At 45.1% G+C, this 20750-nt stretch overlaps 1 protein-coding gene across 1 annotated transcript in view; it reads left to right on the top strand.

Annotated features, from left to right (window-relative positions):
• PLG (plasminogen) overlaps positions 1-20750 on the top strand; it is a 178889-nt gene that overhangs the window by 22958 nt on the left and 135181 nt on the right. The window contains exons 2-3 of the mRNA XM_040429283.1: positions 10633-10768; positions 13997-14103. Coding sequence (XP_040285217.1) covers positions 10633-10768; positions 13997-14103 — 243 coding nt within the window. The remainder of the gene's footprint in view (positions 1-10632; positions 10769-13996; positions 14104-20750) is intronic.

The raw sequence follows: 20750 nt of genomic DNA, 5'->3' as shown, positions 1-20750 counted from the left end.
ACATCGCTTATCTAGACTTTAGTAAGGCTTTTGATACTGTCCCACATAGAAAGCTTATCAATAAAGTGCAGTCTTTGGGCTTGGACTCCCATATTGTTGAATGGATTAGGCAGTGGCTAAGGGACAGGCAACAGAGGGTTGTAGTCAATGGAGTATATTCAGACCAAGGTCTTGTTACCAGTGGGGTACCTCAGGGATCTGTTCTGGGACCCATATTGTTTAATATCTTTATCAGCGAAATTGCAGAAGGCCTCGATGGTAAGGTGTGTCTTTTTGCTGATGACACAAAGATTTGTAACAGGGTTGATGTTCCTGGAGGGATACACCAAATGGAAAAGGACTTAGGAAAACTAGAGGAATGGTCAAAAATATGGCAACTAAAATTTAATGTTGATAAGTGCAAGATAATGCACCTGGGACGTAAAAACCCAAGAGCAGAATATAAAATCAGTGATACAGTCCTAACCTCAGTATCTGAGGAAAGGGATTTAGGGGTCATTATTTCAGAAGACTTAAAGGTAGGCAGACAATGTCATAGAGCAGCAGGAAATGCTAGCAGAATGCTTGGGTGTATAGGGAGAGGAATTACCAGTAGAAAGAGGGAGGTGCTCATGCCGCTCTACAGAGCACTAGTGAGACCTCATTTGGAGTATTGTGCTCAGTACTGGAGACCATATCTCCAGAAGGATATTGATACTTTGGAGAGAGTTCAGAGAAGAGCTACTAAACTGGTACATGGATTGCAGGATAAAACTTACCAGGAAAGATTAAAGGACCTTAACATGTATAGCTTGGAAGAAAGACGAGACAGAGGCGATATGATTGAAACTTTTAAACACATAAAGGGAATCAACAAGGTAAAAGAGGAGAGAATATTTAAAAGAAGAAAAACTGCTACAAGAGGACATAGTTTTAAATTAGAGGGGCAAAGGTTTAAAAGCAATATCAGGAAGTATTACTTTACTGAGAGAGTAGTGGATGCATGGAATAGCCTTCCTGCAGAAGTGGTAGCTGCAAATACAGTGGAGGAGTTTAAGCATGCATGGGATAGGCATAAGGCCATTCTTCATATAAGATAGGGCCAGGGGCTATCCATAGTATTTAGTACACTGCTCAAAAAAATAAAGGGAACACTTAAACAACACAATGTAACTCCAAGTCAATCACAATTCTGTGAAATCAAACTGTCCACTTAGGAAGCAACACTGAGTGACAATCAATTTCACATGCTGTTGTGCAAATGGGATAGACAACAGGTGGAAATTATAGGCAATTAGCAAGACACCCCCAATAAAGGAGTGGTTCTGCAGGTGGTGATCACAGACCACTTCTCAGTTCCTATGCTTCCTGGCTGATGTTTTGGTCACTTTTGAATGCTGGCAGTGCTTTCACTCTAGTGGTAGCATGAGACGGAGTCTACAACCCACACAAGTGGTTCAGGTAGTGCAGCTTATCCAGGATGGCACATCAATGCGAGCTGTGGCAAGAAGGTTTGCTGTGTCTGTCAGCGTAGTGTCCAGAGCATGGAGGCGCTACCAGGAGACAGGCCAGTACATCGGGAGACGTGGAGGAGGCCGTAGGAGGGCAACAACCCAGCAGCAGGACCGCTACCTCCGCCTTTGTGCAAGGAGGAACAGGAGGAGCACTGCCAGAGCCCTGCAAAATGACCTCTAGCAGGCCACAAATGTGCATGTGTCTGCTCAAACGGTCAGAAACAGACTCCATGAGGGTGATATGAGGGCCCGACGTCCACAGGTGGGGGTTGTGATTACAGCCCAACACTGTGCAGGACGTTTGGCATTTGCCAGAGAACACCAAGATTGGCAAATTCGCCACTGGCGCCCTGTGCTCTTCACAGATGAAAGCAGGTTCACACTGAGCACATGTGACAGACGTGACAGAATCTTGAGACGCCGTGGAGAACGTTCTGCTGCCTGCAACATCCTCCAGCATGACCGGTTTGGCATTGGGTCAGTAATGGTGTGGGGTGGCATTTCTTTGGAGGGCTGCACAGCCCTCCATGTGCTCGCCAGAGGTAGCCTGACTGCCATTAGGTACCGAGATGAGATCCTCAGACCCCTTGTGAGACCATATGCTGGTGCTGTTGGCCCTGGGTTCCTCCTAATGCAAGACAATGCTAGACCTCATGTGGCTGGAGTGTGTCAGCAGTTCCTGCAAGACGAAGGCATTGATGCTATGGACTGGCCCGCCCGTTCCCCAGACCTGAATCCAATTGAGCACATCTGGGACATCATGTCTCGCTCTATCCATCAACGTCACGTTGCACCACAGACTGTCCAGGAGTTGGCAGATGCTTTAGTCCAGGTCTGGGAGGAGATCCCTCAGGAGACCGTCCGCCACCTCATCAGGAGCATGCACAGGCGTTGTAGGGAGGTCATACAGGCACGTGGAGGCCACACACACTACTGAGCCTCATTTTGACTTGTTTTAAGGACATTACATCAAAGTTGGATCAGCCTGTAGTGTGTTTTTCCACTTTAATTTTGAGGGTGACTCCAAATCCAGACCTCCATGGGTTGAAAATTTGATTTCCACTTTTTTATTTTTGTGTGATTTTGTTGTCAGCACATTCAACTATGTAAAGAACAAAGTATTTCAGAAGAATATTTAATTAATTCAGATCTAGGATGTGTTATTTTTGTGTTCCCTTTATTTTTTTGAGCAGTGTATATTGGGCAGACTGGATGGGCCAAATGGTTCTTATCTGCCGACACATTCTATGTTTCTATGTTTCTATGTTTCTATAATCAGATAAAAAAAAATAAAAAAATGACACCTAGACTTTAGAGATACAAAAATGTTTTTTTTGTATCAATAAGGATAATATAGTCTAAAACCTAAATAAATGTAAAAAAAGTAGACTTATTAGGTATCGCCGCGTTCGTAAGAATCTCCTCGATAAAAATACCCCATGATCCAACCCCCCAGATTAACACGGTCAAATTTTTTTTTAAAAGAAGCGCAAAAAACGATTTTTTTTGTCACCAAACATAACAAAAAATTTAATATCAAGTGATAAAAAAGTCATATAGCCCCCAAAATAGTGCCAATAAAACCGTCCGCTCGTCCCGCAAAATATGAGCCCCCACATAAGATAATCAGATAAAAAATAAATAAAAAAATGACACCTAGACTTTAGAGATACAAAAATTTAATTTTTGTATCAAAAAGGATAATATAGTCAAAAACCTAAATAATTGTAAAAAAAAAGTAGACTTATTAGGTATCGCCGCGTCCGTAAGAATCTCCTCTATAAAAATATCCCATGACCTAACCCCCCAGATTAACACGGTTAAAAAAAATAAAAAAAACGGTGCCAAAAACGCAATTTTTGGCACTTTTCCATTTCAATCCGTTTTTTCCGGTAACAAAACAAGGGTTAACAACCAAACAAAAGTTAATATTTATTACCCTGATACTGCAGTTTACAGAAATGCCACATTTGTGGTCGTAAACTGCTGTATCAGTAAAAGGGAGGCCGCAAAAGGAAAGGACCGACATGGTTTCTGGAAGGCCGATTTTGATGGCCTTTTTTATTGACACCATGTCCCTTTTGAAGCCCCCCTGATGCCCCCCTAGAGTAAAAACTCCCTAAAAGTGACCCCATCTAAGAAACTACACCCCTCAAGGTATTCAAAACTGATTATACAAACTTTATTAACCCTTTAGGTGTTCCTCAACAGTTAATGGCAAATGGAGATGAAATTTCAGAATTTCAATTTTTGGTAACCTTGCCTCACAAAAATGTAATATAGAGCAACCAAAAATCATATGTACCCTAAAAATAGTCCCCCAAAAAATGCCACCTTATCCCGTAGTGGGGTCACTTTTAGGGAGTTTCGACTCCAGGGGTGCATCAGGGGGGTTGAAACAGGACACGGTGTAAATAAACCGGTCCATAAAAATCAGCCCTCCAAAAACCAAACGGCGCACCTTTCACTCTACGCCCCGCTGTGTGGCCGTACAGTAGTTTACGGCCACATATTGGGTGTTTCTGTAAACGGCAGAGTCAGGGCAATAAAGATACAGTCTTGTTTGGCTGTTAACCCTTGCTTTGTTAGTGGAAAAAATGGGTTAAAATGGAAAATTTGGCAAAAAAATGAAATTTTCAAATTTCATCCCCATTTGCCAATAACTCTTGTGCAACACCTAAAGGGTTAACAATGTATGTAAAATCAGTTTTGAATACCTTCAGGGGTGTAGTTTCTTAGATGGGGTCACTTTTAGGGAGTTTCGACTCCAGGGGTGCATCAGGGGGGTTGAAACAGGACACGGTGTAAATAAACCGGTCCATAAAAATCAGCCCTCCAAAAACCAAACAGCGCACCTTTCACTCTACGCCCCGCTGTGTGGCCGTACAGTAGTTTACGGCCACATATTGGGTGTTTCTGTAAACGGCAGAGTCAGGGCAATAAAGATACAGTCTTGTTTGGCTGTTAACCCTTGCTTTGTTAGTGGAAAAAATGGGTTAAAATGGAAAATTTGACAAAAAAATGAAATTCTCAAATTTCATCCCCATTTGCCAATAACTCTTGTGCAAAACCTAAAGGGTTAACGACGTATGTAAAATCAGTTTTGAATACCTTGAGGGGTGTAGTTTCATAGATGGGGTCATTTTTGGGTGGTTTCTATTATGTAAGCCTCGCAAAGTGACTTCAGACCTGAACTGGTCCCTAAAAATTGAGTTTTTGTAAATTTCTGAAAAATTTCTAGATTTGCTTCTAAACTTCTAAGCCTTATAACATCCCCAAAAAATAAAATATCATTCCCAAAACAATTTAAACATGAAGTAGACATATGGTGAATGTAAAGTCATCACAATTTTTGGGGGTATTACTATGTATTACAGAAATAGAGAAACTGAAACTTTGAAATTTGCTAATTTTCAAATTTTTTGGTAAATTAGGTATTATTTTGTGCAAAAAAAAATAATTTTTGGACTTCATTTTACCAGTGTCATGAAGTACAATATGTGACGAAAAAACAACTCAGAACGGCCTGGATAAGTCAAAGCGTTTTAAAGTTATCAGCACTTAAAGTGACACTGGTCAGATTTGCAAAAAATGGCCTGGTCCTAAGGTGTAAAAAGGATGTGTCCTTAAGGGGTTAAGTCTTCTGAAATAATGACCCCTAAATCCCTTTCCTCAGATACTGAGGTTAGGACTGTATCACTGGTTTTATATTCTGCTCTTGGGTTTTTACGCCCCAGGTGCATTATTTTGCACTTATGAACATTAAATTTTAGTTGCCAGATTTTTGACCATTCCTCTAGTTTTCCTAAATTCTTTTCCATTTGATGTATCCCTCCAGGAACATCAACCCTGTTACAAATCTTTGTGTCATCAGCAAAAAGACACACCATACCATCGAGGCCTTCTGCAATTTCGCTGATAAAGATATTAAACAATATGGGTCCCAGAACAGATCCCTGAGATACCCCACTGGTAACAAGACCATGGTCTGAATATACTCCATTGACTACAACCCTCTGTTGCCTGTCCCTCAGCCACTGCCTAATCCATTCAACAATATGGGAGTTCAAGCCCAAAGACTCTAATTTATTGATTAGCCTTCTATGTGGGACAGTATAAAAAGCCTTACTAAAGTCTAGATAAGTGATGTCTACTGCACCTCCGCCATCTATTATTTTAGTCACCCAATCAAAAAAATCAATTAGATTACTTTGACATGATCTCCTTGAAGTAAACCCATGCTGTTTTTCATCTTTCAATCCATGGGATTTTAGATGTTCCACAATCCTCTCCTTAAGTATGGTTTCCATTAATTTCCCCACTATTGATGTCAGGCCTGTAATATTATCACACTCCAGAAATACATCCAGGCCCCTCAAACTCTTTTCCTCTCCCTCCAGTCTTTTATACCCTTGTAAATAACTTAAATCCCCTCCTTCAGCTCCTCCAACACATAGTCCCATGTAAATAACATTACTCCTTACCCTCCAGTCCTATATAATATCCAGTCCCATGTAACTAACACCCATCCCCTCCCTTCAGCCCCTCTAACATACAGTCCCAGTAAAATAACATATTCCCCTCCCACTAAACAGGGAGGGGGTATATAGGTGAAACACGAAAAATTTGAATATCGTGCAAAGTTCATTTATTTCAGTAATGCAATTTAAAAGGTGAAACTAACATATGAGATAGACTAATTACATGCAAAGCAAGATATTTCAAGCCTTTATTTGTTATAATTTGGATAATTATGGCTTACAGCTTATGAAACCCCAAAGTCACAATTTCAGGTACCCTTTGCTCAGGGGGTATGGATTAATTAGCTGACTAGAGTGTGACACTTTGAGCCTAGAATATTGAACCTTTTCACAGTATTCAAATTTTAAGCTGCATTAATGCAATTCCTTTTAACTTGCATTACTGAAATGAATGGACTTTTGCACAATATTCAAATTTTTTGAGTTTCACCTATAATAGGGGAGAACCACATCTCCCAGCATTTCTTTGGCACTTACATTCATTGCATGGCATCACAGGTCTCCACTGCTAAGCGCTGCCTTTTTCTGCACTGGTCACATGATTGTGACCTCATCACAGGTCCTACCACCACATCCAGTGTTGAAAAGATCACATAACTATGATGTCATCTCAGGTACTTCAGCTGTGGAGTATAGGCAGAACAGGCAGATTGCTTTCCATTCAGATTGCATTGGGACAAAACGGAAGTGTTTTTTTTCCGGTATTGAAACCCTTTACCAGATTTCAATACTGGAAAAGAATAACGCTAGTGTGAAAGTACCCTTATTACTATTGGATTCTTAAAGGTGTTTTCCAGGAATTTTATATTGATGGCATATCCTGAGGAGCTCTGGTAGGCGCCTGAACTACATAGCTCCGTCCAATGTGTAGTGGATAGAGCAGGGGCGGATTAAGTGCATCACATGCCCGAGGCTATTTACCCAACTTCCTTCCTCCATTTTCCCCTGATATCCACCCTTCTGTGCGACGCCCAGTAATGCTTTGTTTTCTGTATGAAGGGGCTGCAGCGCTCCATGAGCACTGCAGCCTCTTCCTAGGCCATGTAACATCACATTCATCTGTTTTGTGGCCTAGGAGCAGCTGAGGCACATCCAAGTGAATAGGGCTGAGCTGCAATATGTACCAAGCACAGCCGCTGCATGGCATGCAGCGAGGACGCCGTGGTCGCCTCAAACAGCTGATTAACAGGGGTGCCAGGAGTCAGGCCCCCAGTCTGATATTGATGACCTATCTTAAGGATAAGGATACTCCGTCAATATGTAAATCCTGGATAACTCCTTTACATCAGATGCAACCGAACTACACTTGATGGTTAACGCATTAAGTAAAAAATTGCAAGAAAATGTTAACTGACTTCTTAATGGATTTCAGTGGCTTTTGTAATGAGATAACTGAGATAACATTGTGACATGTGTTATCAAAGTCAATTTTAGCCCGCCTACATCTGTTTGTAACATCTACTACATTATTTGTACTCAGAGTCCAGATAATGTAGTAAATGTTAGGCTACTTTCACACTCGCGTTTGGTGCGGATCCGTCATGGATCTGCTCAGACGGATCCGTTCAGATAATACAACCGTCTGCATCCGTTCAGAACGGATCCGTTTGTATTATCTTTAACATAGCCATGACGGATCTGTTTTGGACACCATTGAAAGTCAATGGAGGATGGATCCGTTTTCTATTGTGTCATAGAAAACGGATCGGTCCCCATTGACTTACATTGGTGTGGCAGAACGGTTCCGTTTGGCTCAGTTCCATCAGACAGACAACAAAACGCTGCATGCAACGTTTTGGTGTCCGCCTCCAAAGTGGAATGGAGATGGAAGGGAGGCAAACTGATGCATTCTGAGCGGATCCTTTTCCATTCAGAATGCATTAGGGCAAAACTGATCTGTTTTGGACCGCTTGTGAGATCACTGAAATGGAAAGCCAAAACGCCAGTGTGAAAGTAGCCTTACTTGCAGTCCTATGTACAGTAACACCACAGATCGCACAGTGATAATTCTCTGAGTATAGATAATGTAGTAGATGTTACCTGCAGTCCTATGTAACACCACAGATTACACAGTGATACATTTTTGAGTACAGATTGTCACGACTGTGACTAATCCAGACAGGTCTGGGAGGAGAAGGTTGCAGCGACTTGCTACTCGCGATAGCTTGTGAGTTTGCTCCGTGGTTCAGGGTATGTCATCCGGGTTTTGCCTTGTGAACCTTTTTGTCCTGACTGGGAGTTTGTAGGCATCCTTCTCAGGTGAGTCCTGTCTGCCACTCCCAGATACTATATTATTTTCAGTTTCACTTGCAGTCATTGCCAGATATAGTCGTTACTTCCAGTGCTATTCTGACCTTTGAAGGAGATCGTTTGACAGTGTTGCTGTGGAGCTCTTGTCCGGCGTGGACTGTCGTGTTTGGGATCGCCTTCTCTGCTCTTGACTGGATAAGTCTATCTCTGCTGTTTATTGTTTGTTTGTTGCTGTCTTCCCCTGTTGTTCTCCTAGATGTGAGTGATGGTGACTAGTGCTCCCATCGGCCTTTCCCCAGTCTAGTCTTGTTAGGGTGACTGAGGGTTTAGGCATCCTGCTCGCCGCACGGGTTCACACCCCGTCTAGGGTATCAGGGCAGACAGGTGCCAGCTTAGGGTTAGTCAGGGGTGGCCATTCTATTTCCCATCCATAGATAAGGATCCCCCTTCCCCTCCATCTGGTGCGACACGACTGCTGCTGGGATAGCGATCGTGACACAGATAATGTACATTATATGGTATCTGCACTCTTCCTTCTTGCCGCTTCTCTGACCACCTCCGGTTTTGGCGAGGACACAGCAGCGCGGCAAGAGGGAGGAGGCAGGGAATGCAGAGAACAGCAGACATGCAGAGCACTTCTGAGCTGGTTATTGAATAGCCAGGAATAGAAGCTGTGTGGCCACGCAGCTTAGGGGAACACTGCAACTCTGTGTACTTCAATGTGGGTATTTGGGGTGGTGTTGAGCCCCACAGAGATGTCGGACCCGGGGCTGCTGATCCAAATGCCCCTGTTGTAATCCGCCATTGGGATGGAGCTGGTCACTGCAGTGAATGGGGGCAGCACTGCAGTTACCATCTTCGTTGACTACATATTGGATGGAAGAGTGTCTTCCCTGAGCTGGAGTCACTACAGAACAGCTGATGGAAGAGGTGCTGGGTGTCTGACCTCCACCAATCTCTTGTTGATGGTTTATCCTGTACATAGGCCATCAATATAAAAATCCTAAAAAAACTTTAATAATGATCTGTTGTTTGCAACACAATTTACAAAGCCAGGTATAAACATTAACCATATGAGTGTGGTATTATACAAACATTGCATGCAGTAGAAATCTTTCTTTATCCTTGTGTCACAATAAAATTTGCATGCCTTGTCTCAATTTAATTGGTTGATCCGGGCCCAGTTTCTGTCGCCCCCTGTAAAAGCTGCATGCTGCCACTCATTCCCTGCATTAACTATTACACAGATCCCATTCAATTAATGGTTGACTATGTAATACTTAAGGTCCCTTTACATGGGACGATATTACAGCAGATTGTTGGGAAGAAAGGGTTCCTTCCCAACAATCTGCTGATCGCTAACGGACGAGACCGCTGCATTCACACACAGCGATTTCCTCCAGAATATAGGGAGGAGCGATCGCTAATGCAATTGCTATTCCCCATAACTACTAGTTTTTGTCACTGTGTGATCTGCTTCCAGGAGACAATCATTTTTGCGTGCGCACAAACGATCGGATTACCTGATGAACTAGTACATTCACACCGTCCGATCATCGCTAACAAGCGTTACTATGAATGCTCGTCGTTAGCTATAATCTGTGCTATTCTCTTCCTGTGTAACGGTCCCTTTAGTCATATCAAATCTACCATAATGGGGTTTGCTGTCTCTGTGATATAGATAAGACAACATGTTTAATTCATATCTACAAATCATAATTTATTTAATTTGGTGTTAGAACTACCATGGTTAAACCTTAGAGTATATTGTTTATCCTCCACTAGGGGTGAGCAACTTTTTTTTGTCCAAGAGCTATACAATGATCTCTCAAGATACAATGGCCTCAGGATACAATATTTTCAACATACAATGATCTTTTCTGACCCATTGTAAGTTGAAACCAGACTCAACATACAATGTCTCAGACTCAGATCCAACCATTTCTCTGGTAAAATAACTGTATTACTTGCTAGTTATCAGCTATTCCTGACTGTTATATGTACAGACTTGTTTTATCTGTCTTAGTTATCTGCTTATTTTTCTTAAATCTTCATTTCATATTATCTTGGATGACATTTTGGGGCTTTGGAACTGATTACTCAACTTACAATGGTTTCAACATACAATGGTCATCGTGGAACCATTTAATATTGTAACTTGAGGGACTGTACTGTATTGTGCATATTGTATATTGTGCATTTACGCTTGAACCTCCTCACTGGGGTCTTTTTTTAGAATGTGCTGAATATGGAGGTTACTGTATATGTGCTCCCTGACCCTAGAGTCACCCTAATGCTGGAATCTTCACTGGCCCAGAAATCTGGAATAAACTATTTTTCTTTGTTAGTTTTGAGTGATGAACTTGAAGCCTATGTAAAAACCGAAGGAGCATGGATGGTGGGTAGACAAAGAACGTTTTACACTACAGCCAATGATTTGGAATGTGCCAAGATGTGTGACGCAGAACAGAAGTTTACTTGTAGGTAAGTTGTACATGAAATTAAATTATGAACAAGGACGTGTATCTATACTGATTCATGGACCACAGAGAGGCCATGTGAAACTAATCTTTAAATATTTCAGCTTTATCATTTATTAAAAATAAGAAAATAGTTTTATCAAATGGGAACATTGATGGAAAAAAACATTTTGTAAGAATATACATGCTTGTGCTATCACCCTGCTATAACCTTACATTTACTAAACTATCTGGGACATACAGTATTTTAAATATTCACATTAAGTGTGCTTCTGGTATGAATTTTGGCATAGGCAACTATAATATTACATAATTTACCACACAGCTACTCAAAGGTCTTAGGCTGAGTTCACACGGGCGAGATTTCCGCGTGGGTGCAATGCGGGAGGTGAACGCATTGCACCCGCACTGAATCTGGACCCATTCATTTCTATAGGGCTGTGCACATGTGCTGTGATTTTCACGCATCACTTATGCGTTGAGTGAAAATCGCAGCATGCTCTATATTGTGCGTTTTCCACGCAACGCAGGCCCCATGGAAGTGAATGGGGCTGCGTGAAAATCGCAAGCATCCGCAATCAAGAGCGGATGCGGTGTGATTTTCACGCATGGTTGCTAAGATGACAGTCTATTCACTGTATTATTTTCCCTTATAACATGGTTATAAGGGAAAATAATACCATTCTTTAATACAGAATGCTTAGTAGGTGGTCAATTGAGGGTTAAAAAATAAAAAATAATTAACTCACCTTCTCCTCTTTGATCGCGTAGCTGCCGGTCTCTTCTTACTTCTTTAATCATGAGCTACCAGCTAAAGGACCTGTGGTGACCTCACATCACATGGTCCAATACCATGGTGATGGACCATGTGATTGGACCATGTGATCTGACGTCACCACAGGTCCTTTAGCCGACAGCTCATGATTAAAGAAGTAAGAAGAGACCGGCAGCTACGTGATCAAGAGGAGAATGTGAGTTAATTATTTTTTATTTTTTAACCCTCAATTGACCACCTACTAAGCATTCTGTATTAAAGAATGCTATTATTTTCCCTTATAACCATGTTACAGTATTTGTACATGAGCCCTTGAAGGGGTTATCTGAGCTTTTTGAACTGATGACATATTCTCCATAGAGGTGATATTTAATTGGTGGGGGTCCTCATCAAGCACAGCGACACTATTCTATAGCGACTTTGCTTGTTATCGCAACTTAGCCACATTCACTTCTCAGTGGGTTTTGTTGACAAAAGACTTATGTCTATGGCCCTGTTTACATGTAGCTCTTGGGTTTTTGGCTTTTTCTCTGAGCATTGTACAATCTGACCTTGGAGTGAGTGTGCTGGGACGTCCAATCCTGGGTAGATTGTCAATTTACTTGAAAATGTTTCCATTTGTGAATAATCTTTCTGTAGAATGACAGACTTCAAATTGGAAATGGCTGTATAGCCCTTCCTAGATTGATGGGCAGCAACAACTGCTTCTCTGTGCTGATGTCTTTCCTTATTGTCATTGTTTTAACACATGTCTATTAAAGAGGTGGTCACACTTAGGGCTCATGCACATGACCGTATGGCTTTTTTTGTGTTTTGCGGTCCGTTTTTTACGGATCCGTTGTTCCATTTTTTGTTTCCATTGTGTTTCCGTTTCCTTTCCGTTTTTCCGTTCCGTTTTTCCATATGCCATATACATTATACAGTAATTACATAGAAAAAATTGGTCTGGGCATAACATTTTCAATAGATGGTTCCGCAAAACGGAACGGATACGGAAGACATACGGATGCATTTCCGTATGTGTTCCGTTTTTTTTGCGGACCCATTGACTTGAATGAAGTCAAGCACCGTGATTGCAGACAAGAATAGGATATGTTCTATCTTTTCACGGTACGGAAATATGGAAATACTGAAATGGAATGCACACGGAGACACTTCAGTTTTTTTTTTCTGAACCATTGAAATGAATGGTTCAGTATATGTACCGCATACTGAACTCAAAAAACGGCCAGTATACTGAACGCAAAATACTGTTGTGTGCATGAGCCCTTACTGATGATCACTTAATCAAGGGCATTTGATTAACAGTACCTAGATGTCACATACCTTCTTAATTCCTATGGAAGCAGTAATGATTTACTTAACGTTTTACAGAGAGCTTCTTCATCTTGGTCTAGTTTTTGTTAAATAAATAATGTCGTAGTGTGATTAGTCATGTGCTGTTAATCTGAGAGTGTATTTTCCTAATTTTAAGACCTTCTACCAGATGTTTCTTTTATTATGTACTGATACATAAAATCATAGAATTTAAAAGGTTGCTTATATACTAAAAAAATCTAAAGGCAAAGCAAAATTGCTGTGTTTTTTCACTCCATCAATGCAAAAAAATCATAAAAGTCGTACAATAGATTAGATGTACCCCAAAATAGCATTATAAAATATAACTCAAGGTTTCATATGACTATGTTGACACAAAACTAAAAACATTATGACTTTTGAAATGCACAGATGAAAAACATGAAACAGATGGACCACATCCGTAATGCGACCTTCCGGGTCAATGAAAAAATTCACATTAACTGAGAAACAGAAAGATCACTTATCTGGTGCCATCCTTTCCATCTTTCTAACTGCAGATCCACAAATTCCTGTTCTCACTTTTTACTATCCAATGTGACCACACTGATAAGACAGTCTTGATAGCTCAAGACACTTCCTACTTGTTCAAACCTGCTCTTGACCAATCCAAAGGCAATAACAGATGTCTTGGACTACCAAATGCACATTATGCATCAGGCAGTCTGAGAAGCAGTTCGACTATCTTGGATGGCAGAAAAGGAGTCAGGGAATTTTTGTATCAGCAACTAAAAAGATGAAATGGAGGGCACCAGGTAAGTGTTCAATTCATTCCCTAGTGAATTTTTTTCTTGAACTGGAGCGTTGCCTTAAGGGGTTAAACATGTTGACCAATATAGTAGTTACTTGTCTTATGTATGCATAAACCATATTTAAACTTAGATTGTTAAAAGTTTTATTATTATAGTTTTTCCAGGAAAAGATATTTAGTTTGGATCAGTTATGGTTATTGGCCAATTGTGTTTGCTCTGTGATAGATAATGATTCTGTTTGTCCTCTATGCAGTCGGATTCAGCCAGATTCTTGCTTAATTCAACTATTTACATTTCTGTTATTTCCCGTTATAAAATTTTAGTTAAATAAATGTAATATTTCTTTCAGGTCATTTTTGTATAGCACAAAAAATCAATTTTGTGTTACACTCATGGACAATCAGAGATCTTCACTTTTACACAGACGAAATGATATAGCTTTGTATGAGAAAACAAGTAAGTCAATATACTAATATGTGTTGGACAATGGTGTCCCTGCAGCAGATCTTTTGGAGCTGGTTTTAACCTGCGCCTCTAGTGTGGCGGTTAGACATATACGTCCATGTATTGTTTGGAAGAGAGTAGTAATGGGTGTTGTATGTGCCTGAGCAATATTGCTCTGGGGAGTGTCAGCCTCTGCTGCCATAATTGACAAGAGTGGTGTAGGTGCCAGGTCCATTGTCGATTATGGAGCTGCTGATGTGTCGTCATATCATATGACCCATGTGGGCCGAGACTGGTATTTAGAGTATGCAGGGGCTCATTTCCTGACAGTCAGGCAATGTGTCAAGGCAGAAGTTGCAGATACAGGTACAGACCCCTGTGAGAGACAGTTATTGTGGCCGTGAGATTGAGTGTCCTGCTAAGAATCTGCTGGTGTGATGCCTTTCACACTGTTTCACACATCTGTGCCGTTCATGCTGCATGAGCAGAACTGTGACTTAAAGGATGGAAGATACCCAGGCAATAAACCACCCATCTACCTTACCGCCCCTTCCTGTTCCCCAATTAACACACAGAGACATCTTCTTGGGAAAAGAGCCTTCTCGGCCAATTTATTCAACAACATTAATTATAACTTCACAGAAAATACGTAATAACACGCATAACATATCAATTACCATAACAATTATCATAACATCTGAACCATTGAATAGGATCCTAGAAGGCAACAGGTAAGCTGTGTTCTCCACCATTCACCTCCACATGTAATATCGCCTTACCCTCGGCCGCGGTCACCGACCCGAGAGCACCGAATACTCCAACTGTAATTAGTCTCCCCTGTAGGCCCATCTGCCCACAGGAGCCCCATGCACAAGCTTACCGAACCTCCTGAGATGCACACTCCACCTTGGCATGCACCTCTTAAACCTATCATTGCCTTCCAGGACCCTCCATTACCACGCCACGAACGACCATAGGAGAAACCTCACCTATGGGAGTACTGCCACACCCGAAAAGCCGTCTCCAGACCTTCCTGAATCCCTAAGGCCCACATGTCAATACCCACCTCATTCAGGTGAACACCATCAGACCTAAGGAACTGAGGCGATGCCACCTCCAGCTCCCGGTGCCGCACCACAATTCCACCATGGCGCCTCACAAAACGTCCAACCTCCCTATTAAGTTTAGCCCGGGCCTTATTAAGCCGGTCAACCGACCTCGCAAAACGCCAGGCTCTCCGAGCCACAACCTCGGACCAAACCACCAACACACCCGGAACATCCGACCACAAACGCAAAAGATCCAGCTTCATATCACGAATCACCTCCCTAGTACTGCGAACACCCAGGTCATTCCCCCCAACGTGCAACACAACAATATCAGGTGACCTATCTAACGAAACTGAAGCATGAAATTCCGGGAGCACCCTACCCCACAACAGGCCCCGTATGCCGATCCAGCGCACTTGCATGTCAGCCGGGTCGAACCCCAACTGCCGTCCGTTTCTCCGCACGTCCGCCCGCAATGCTCCCCAGTACATGTAGGAGTGTCCGAAGATCCAAGCCATACAAGCCGACCCTGTAAACACATAAAGTTAAAACCTAACTCACCAATCAGCGTAATAAAATACTGTATAGACAACCGAACATTGATCCCCTTGGCACTCACAACATGTGAGTACGAACATACGACTGATAACACCTAGATTCCCACCGGCCAATACGTTTAATGGCCTCCTCCCCCAGGCCCCATCTGGCCGCCTCCGTTGCCGCCCCAATCCTAAAAGAATGGAACGCAAAATCCTGAGCCGGGTAACCCGCTGCGAACAAACACTTCCGAAAAACTGCAACAAACTGATACCTTGACAATGCCGACCCATCTGCATGCATCAACAACGAACCCACCTCATCCGGCCTAACCACCAACAACTCCTCCATACACCTGACCGGGCACAAGACCGACCCAACCAAAGGGCACAATATAATAACCACCCCTTTGCCCTCCTGATCCGTCTTAGACCTACGCAATACGCAACGCAAACCTCCCCCAGAAAAACACACATCCTGCCTCAACAAACCTCCCCCACACAACCGATTTCCCGACACCAGTTCCGACACCCTGAATGCCCCGAAAAAGGCCAAGGAAAAAGCAGCCCTAAACAAACAAACCTCATAAGGCGTCAAACACACCACACCAACCATCTCCCACAACGACTGCAACACTGCCCACGAAACCGGCCTACGTGTGTCTGGCCGCGCGGCACTACGCCTATAACCCTTCAAAGCTTGCCTAACCAGAAAGCAGTTAGACACATCCATGAGACCCCGCAACCGCAACCAAAAATTGACGGCCGCCACTCGCTTGGAAACCACCGAAACAGACACCCCCGAACTATAAGACAAACCTATAAAATATACCAACAACATCTGAAAATCCTCCACTACCTCACAACCCCCCACCTGATCCAACAACTGCTCCCACTGGGACCACACCAAAGAATACGCCAACCACGTACTCCTACTCACGGACCGGCGAATCAACTCAGAGGAGACCCCAAGGCCACGTTCCAGAGCCACTGAGGACATGATAGACCCGTCTCGTCCGCATCCGGCACCAGCCCGCGAAAACGATCCCACTGAAAGCGAGAAAATGAATCAGCAATGTCGTTATCAACACCCGGAACATGCACAGCCACAAAACAGGCATTCAACCGCAAGCCACTAAGCACTAAATGGCGAAGCAAGCGCAACACCGGGGGCGAATTAGCAGACTGACTGTTAATCGCCTGAACCACCCCCATGTTGTCACAGCAAAAACTCACTCTTTTATTCCTGAGCACGTCCCCCCACAACTCAACAGACAAAATGATCGGAAACAATTCCAACAAAACCAGATTCTTCAAAAAACCTGCCTCCACCCAAACCTCCGGCCAGGCACCAGCGCTCCACTGCCCCCGGCAAAAGGCCCCATAACCACAAGACCCCGACGCATCCGTACACAATTCCAAATCAAAACTGGACACAGGCGCCTCCATCCACACCGAACGCCCATTAAATTCCTCCAGAAAACGCTCCCACACCAACAGGTCATCTCGAACCTCAGATGATAACCGCAAAAAATGGAAGGGCCTCCGCACCCCAGCCGTCGCCATGGCCAAGCGCCTGCAGAACACCCGGCCCATTGGCAGAATTCTGCATGCAAAATTCAACTTCCCTAGAACCGACTGCACACGCTGCAACTGCACCTTTTTCGCCCTCCTTAAAAAGGCAATATCCTCACACAAGTCCGCCACCTTCTCCTCCGGCAACCGACACTCCATGGCCACACTATCTATCACTATACCCAAAAATTTAACAGACGTCGCCGGGCCCTCCGTCTTTTCCGGTGCCAACGGGACACCCAAACGACCAGCTATGCTCTCCATCGTGTGAAGTAACACCGAGCAAACTCGCGACCCAGCAGGTCCCAGAAACAAAAAGTCGTCAAGATAATGTAAAACAGAAGTCCAACCCGCCTCCTGCTTCACCACCCACTCCAAAAAGGAAGTAAACTTCTCAAACAAAGAACATGAAATTGCACAACCCATCGGCAGACAACAATCAACATAAAAACTGCCTTCCCACTTAAACCCCAACAAATGCAAACTGTCCGGATGAATGGGTAACAAACGAAAAGCGGCCTCTCTATCCGTCTTCGCCAACAAAGCCCCTTTCCCAAAACGACGCACCCACCGAACCGCCTCATCAAATGAAGTATACGAAACCGAACAAAGCTCCTCAGCAATACCATCATTAACAGAACTACCCTCAGGAAACGACAAGTGGTGTATGAGCCTAAACTTGCCCGCCTCCTTTTTTGGGACCAAACCCAACGGTGACACCCACAAACCTGACAACGGGGATTCCGCAAATGGGCCAGCGACCCGCCCCGCCGCGATCTCCTTACCAATCTTCTCCGCTACCACGTCCGGCCTACGCAAAGCCGACGTCAAGTTACGGGGAGCCACAACCGGGCTGACCGAAAAACAAGGGATCCGAAAACCATCCCTGAAACCAACAAACAACAAAGCTGCTGCAGCCCAATCTGGGTACCTCTCTAACCACGGCAACATCTCTTCCACCTTCACCGGCGTCGCCCCTCTTCTGCGCCCCATCAACTCCTTTTCCTCGCCCCCGCTTGAAACACCGTGACAGACTGTGCGCCCCACCGCATCCGGAACACTCGTGCTTGAACCGACAGTCGGCGAGGTATCTGCAATAACCCTCATTGAACTGCCAACAGCAACCCTTCTTTTGCCCAACACCAGGTTCGGACGCCGAGGGACCCCCGGCTGCCCCACGAAAGGACTGATGCCCCACCTTCGGAGCCGCCATAAGCCGCATCCAAAGACTGATATCTTTGTGATCCCAGCGAATACTCGCCCGGACCGCCTTCCGCTGACGAAACTGCTCGTCGTACCTCAACCATGCCACACCCCCATACGTCCTATAGGCCTCACCAATGGCATCCATGTAACAGAAAAGCGCGGAACAGTGCTCCGGCGCTTTTTCTCCCACCACACTTGCCCCAATGGCAAAAGCCTGCAGCCAATTCAAATACGTCCGCGGTATCAACCGATACCGCCGCTTCTCCTCCTCCTCCTTTTTGGACTCATCAGGCCTAACCCTATCCAAACTAAACTTTTCCAACTGAAGCAAAGAGAATATCTCCACATACTCGTCCTTCCAGATCTTCTCTTTAACCTCCGCCTTCAAATGAGCCCCCAGCGGCCCCTCAAAACAGACGTAGACCTCGCCCTTAGCTGCGTCCGCCAACCGCACCTCGTCCCCGACTTTTCCTTTCTCCCCAACACCGACCGACACATCCCCAGTCCCCGGCGCCTCCACATCCGCCCCAACGCTACTCGAGCCAACCCCGCCAGACTGACACCTCGTAACACCGGACACCTCTGGAGCCCATACCGCCGCAGGTGACTCCCGCACACCCGACCCCAACCTAGACAAAAGCGACACCATCCCCTCTAGCAATTCCTGCGCCAACCCCTGGCCCTGCAAAACACCCCCCCCACCGATTGCTCATCAGGAGCCCGTTGCTGACCCGAAGGCCCCTCACCTGACCGGCCCTGAGGTATCCGCCCAGCAGCCACGGTCCGCCCGGACACTCCCGCCATCGATGGTCCGCTCAGCTGCGCTGCCGCCGGACCGGCTCCATCCTCGTCCATCCGCCCGTCGTCAGCTCCAGAGTCGTCCTGGCTCACCTCGCCGTCCTCCACTTCCGCCCGCTGTCCAGGCCCGCCGACAGGCGGCCGCCGTCTCTCGTCGCCCCCGGCAACCGACGTAAACCGCCTCCGTCCAGGCTCACCGGCAGGGGAACCGGCAGCCGCATCCGAAATACCTCCATCACTGCAGTCGTCCAGTACTGCAGCATCTCCTAGTCCAGCTCCTACAGCAACCTCGGCCTCCTGAACAAATCCAGCTGCAGTACCGGGGACAGCCACAGGTGTCGCTTCCGTGCTCCGCCCGCTCCTCTGCAGTCTCACTGAAGAACGCCGCCGGCCCTGCGACAAGGGCCGCGGCGCAACACGCACCACTGCTGACCTCACTCCAGGATCCAGGCCCCCACCGGAAGGCTGTGGGGCCGCACGCTCCTCTCCCCGCCGTGGTCGACTCGCCGCCCGCTCCTCAGGTAAGGGCCGACGCCTGGCTCGCTCCCCGTCCGACAAGGCCACAAGGGGAGACGCCGCACCTGCATAGCTCCTCCCACGCCGTGAATAGGACGAGGCGACGGGCACAGTCCGGTCCTCTCCCGCTGGTGCACGGCGCCGACCAGGATTCCTCCCGAAGGGTCCCTGCTGGGGCTCCTTAAGCGCCGCCGCACCCGTGGGGTAGCCTCAGGGCTCAGCCTCTCTGGGGGCACAGACCTCCTAGCCCTAGGCCTAGCAGCAGGGGCGGCCGGTGTGGGAACCGGACCCGCCAATACAGCTTGCAGACTCTGCTGCAACCAATCGGCCCCATGTCTCTCCGCCGCTGCCTTCACCGCATCCAATAAAACGTCCAAAGACTCCATAACTCCCAGCAAAAAATCCTTCCAAACCTTAAAAAAAACCTTCCTGCTTCTTCACAAGCTCCTGACTGATAAACTTCGCCCCCCATTCCCTTCATATACTGCCCGGGAAAATAGCTGACCGAGACCCCTCCCCACGACCTAACCTTAACCCTCAGCTGCCTGAACTTCCCCCCAAGTCAAAGAGCACTGCGCCCAGCTCCGTTGCTCCCATTCCTGCCATTGCATTTAAGGGTGCCCAAAGTCACAATATTTTTCTTCAAGAGTACCATCATATATCCTTCCTCCTCCTGGTAATGTACCTCTACCAAATGAGTGACTGTGCTTATTTGCACTAGCTGAGCCTTACAAGTGCACAAAGATATGCTCCAGGATAGAAAAGATTTTTTAAAATGTTAGGCAAAATAATGCTCTATGTAACCTATCAAAAAAAAATAACATTTCTATTCTACTCATGTATAGGTTCAGGCCTTATGCACATAGGTTGCAAATATGGTGCCTTTGGCCTGCCACAAGCTTATGTGGTTACGCACTTGGGATTTTGTTTGTTTTTCGAATTTGAGAACATATTACAGAAATATTCCCCCCAGAGGCAA

This window comes from Bufo bufo, chromosome 4 (assembly GCF_905171765.1).
Source record: "Bufo bufo chromosome 4, aBufBuf1.1, whole genome shotgun sequence".
NCBI lineage: Eukaryota > Metazoa > Chordata > Amphibia > Anura > Bufonidae > Bufo > Bufo bufo.
The sequence above is the reverse complement of the archived record's forward strand: the minus strand, read 5'-3'. Positions and strand labels throughout refer to the sequence as shown.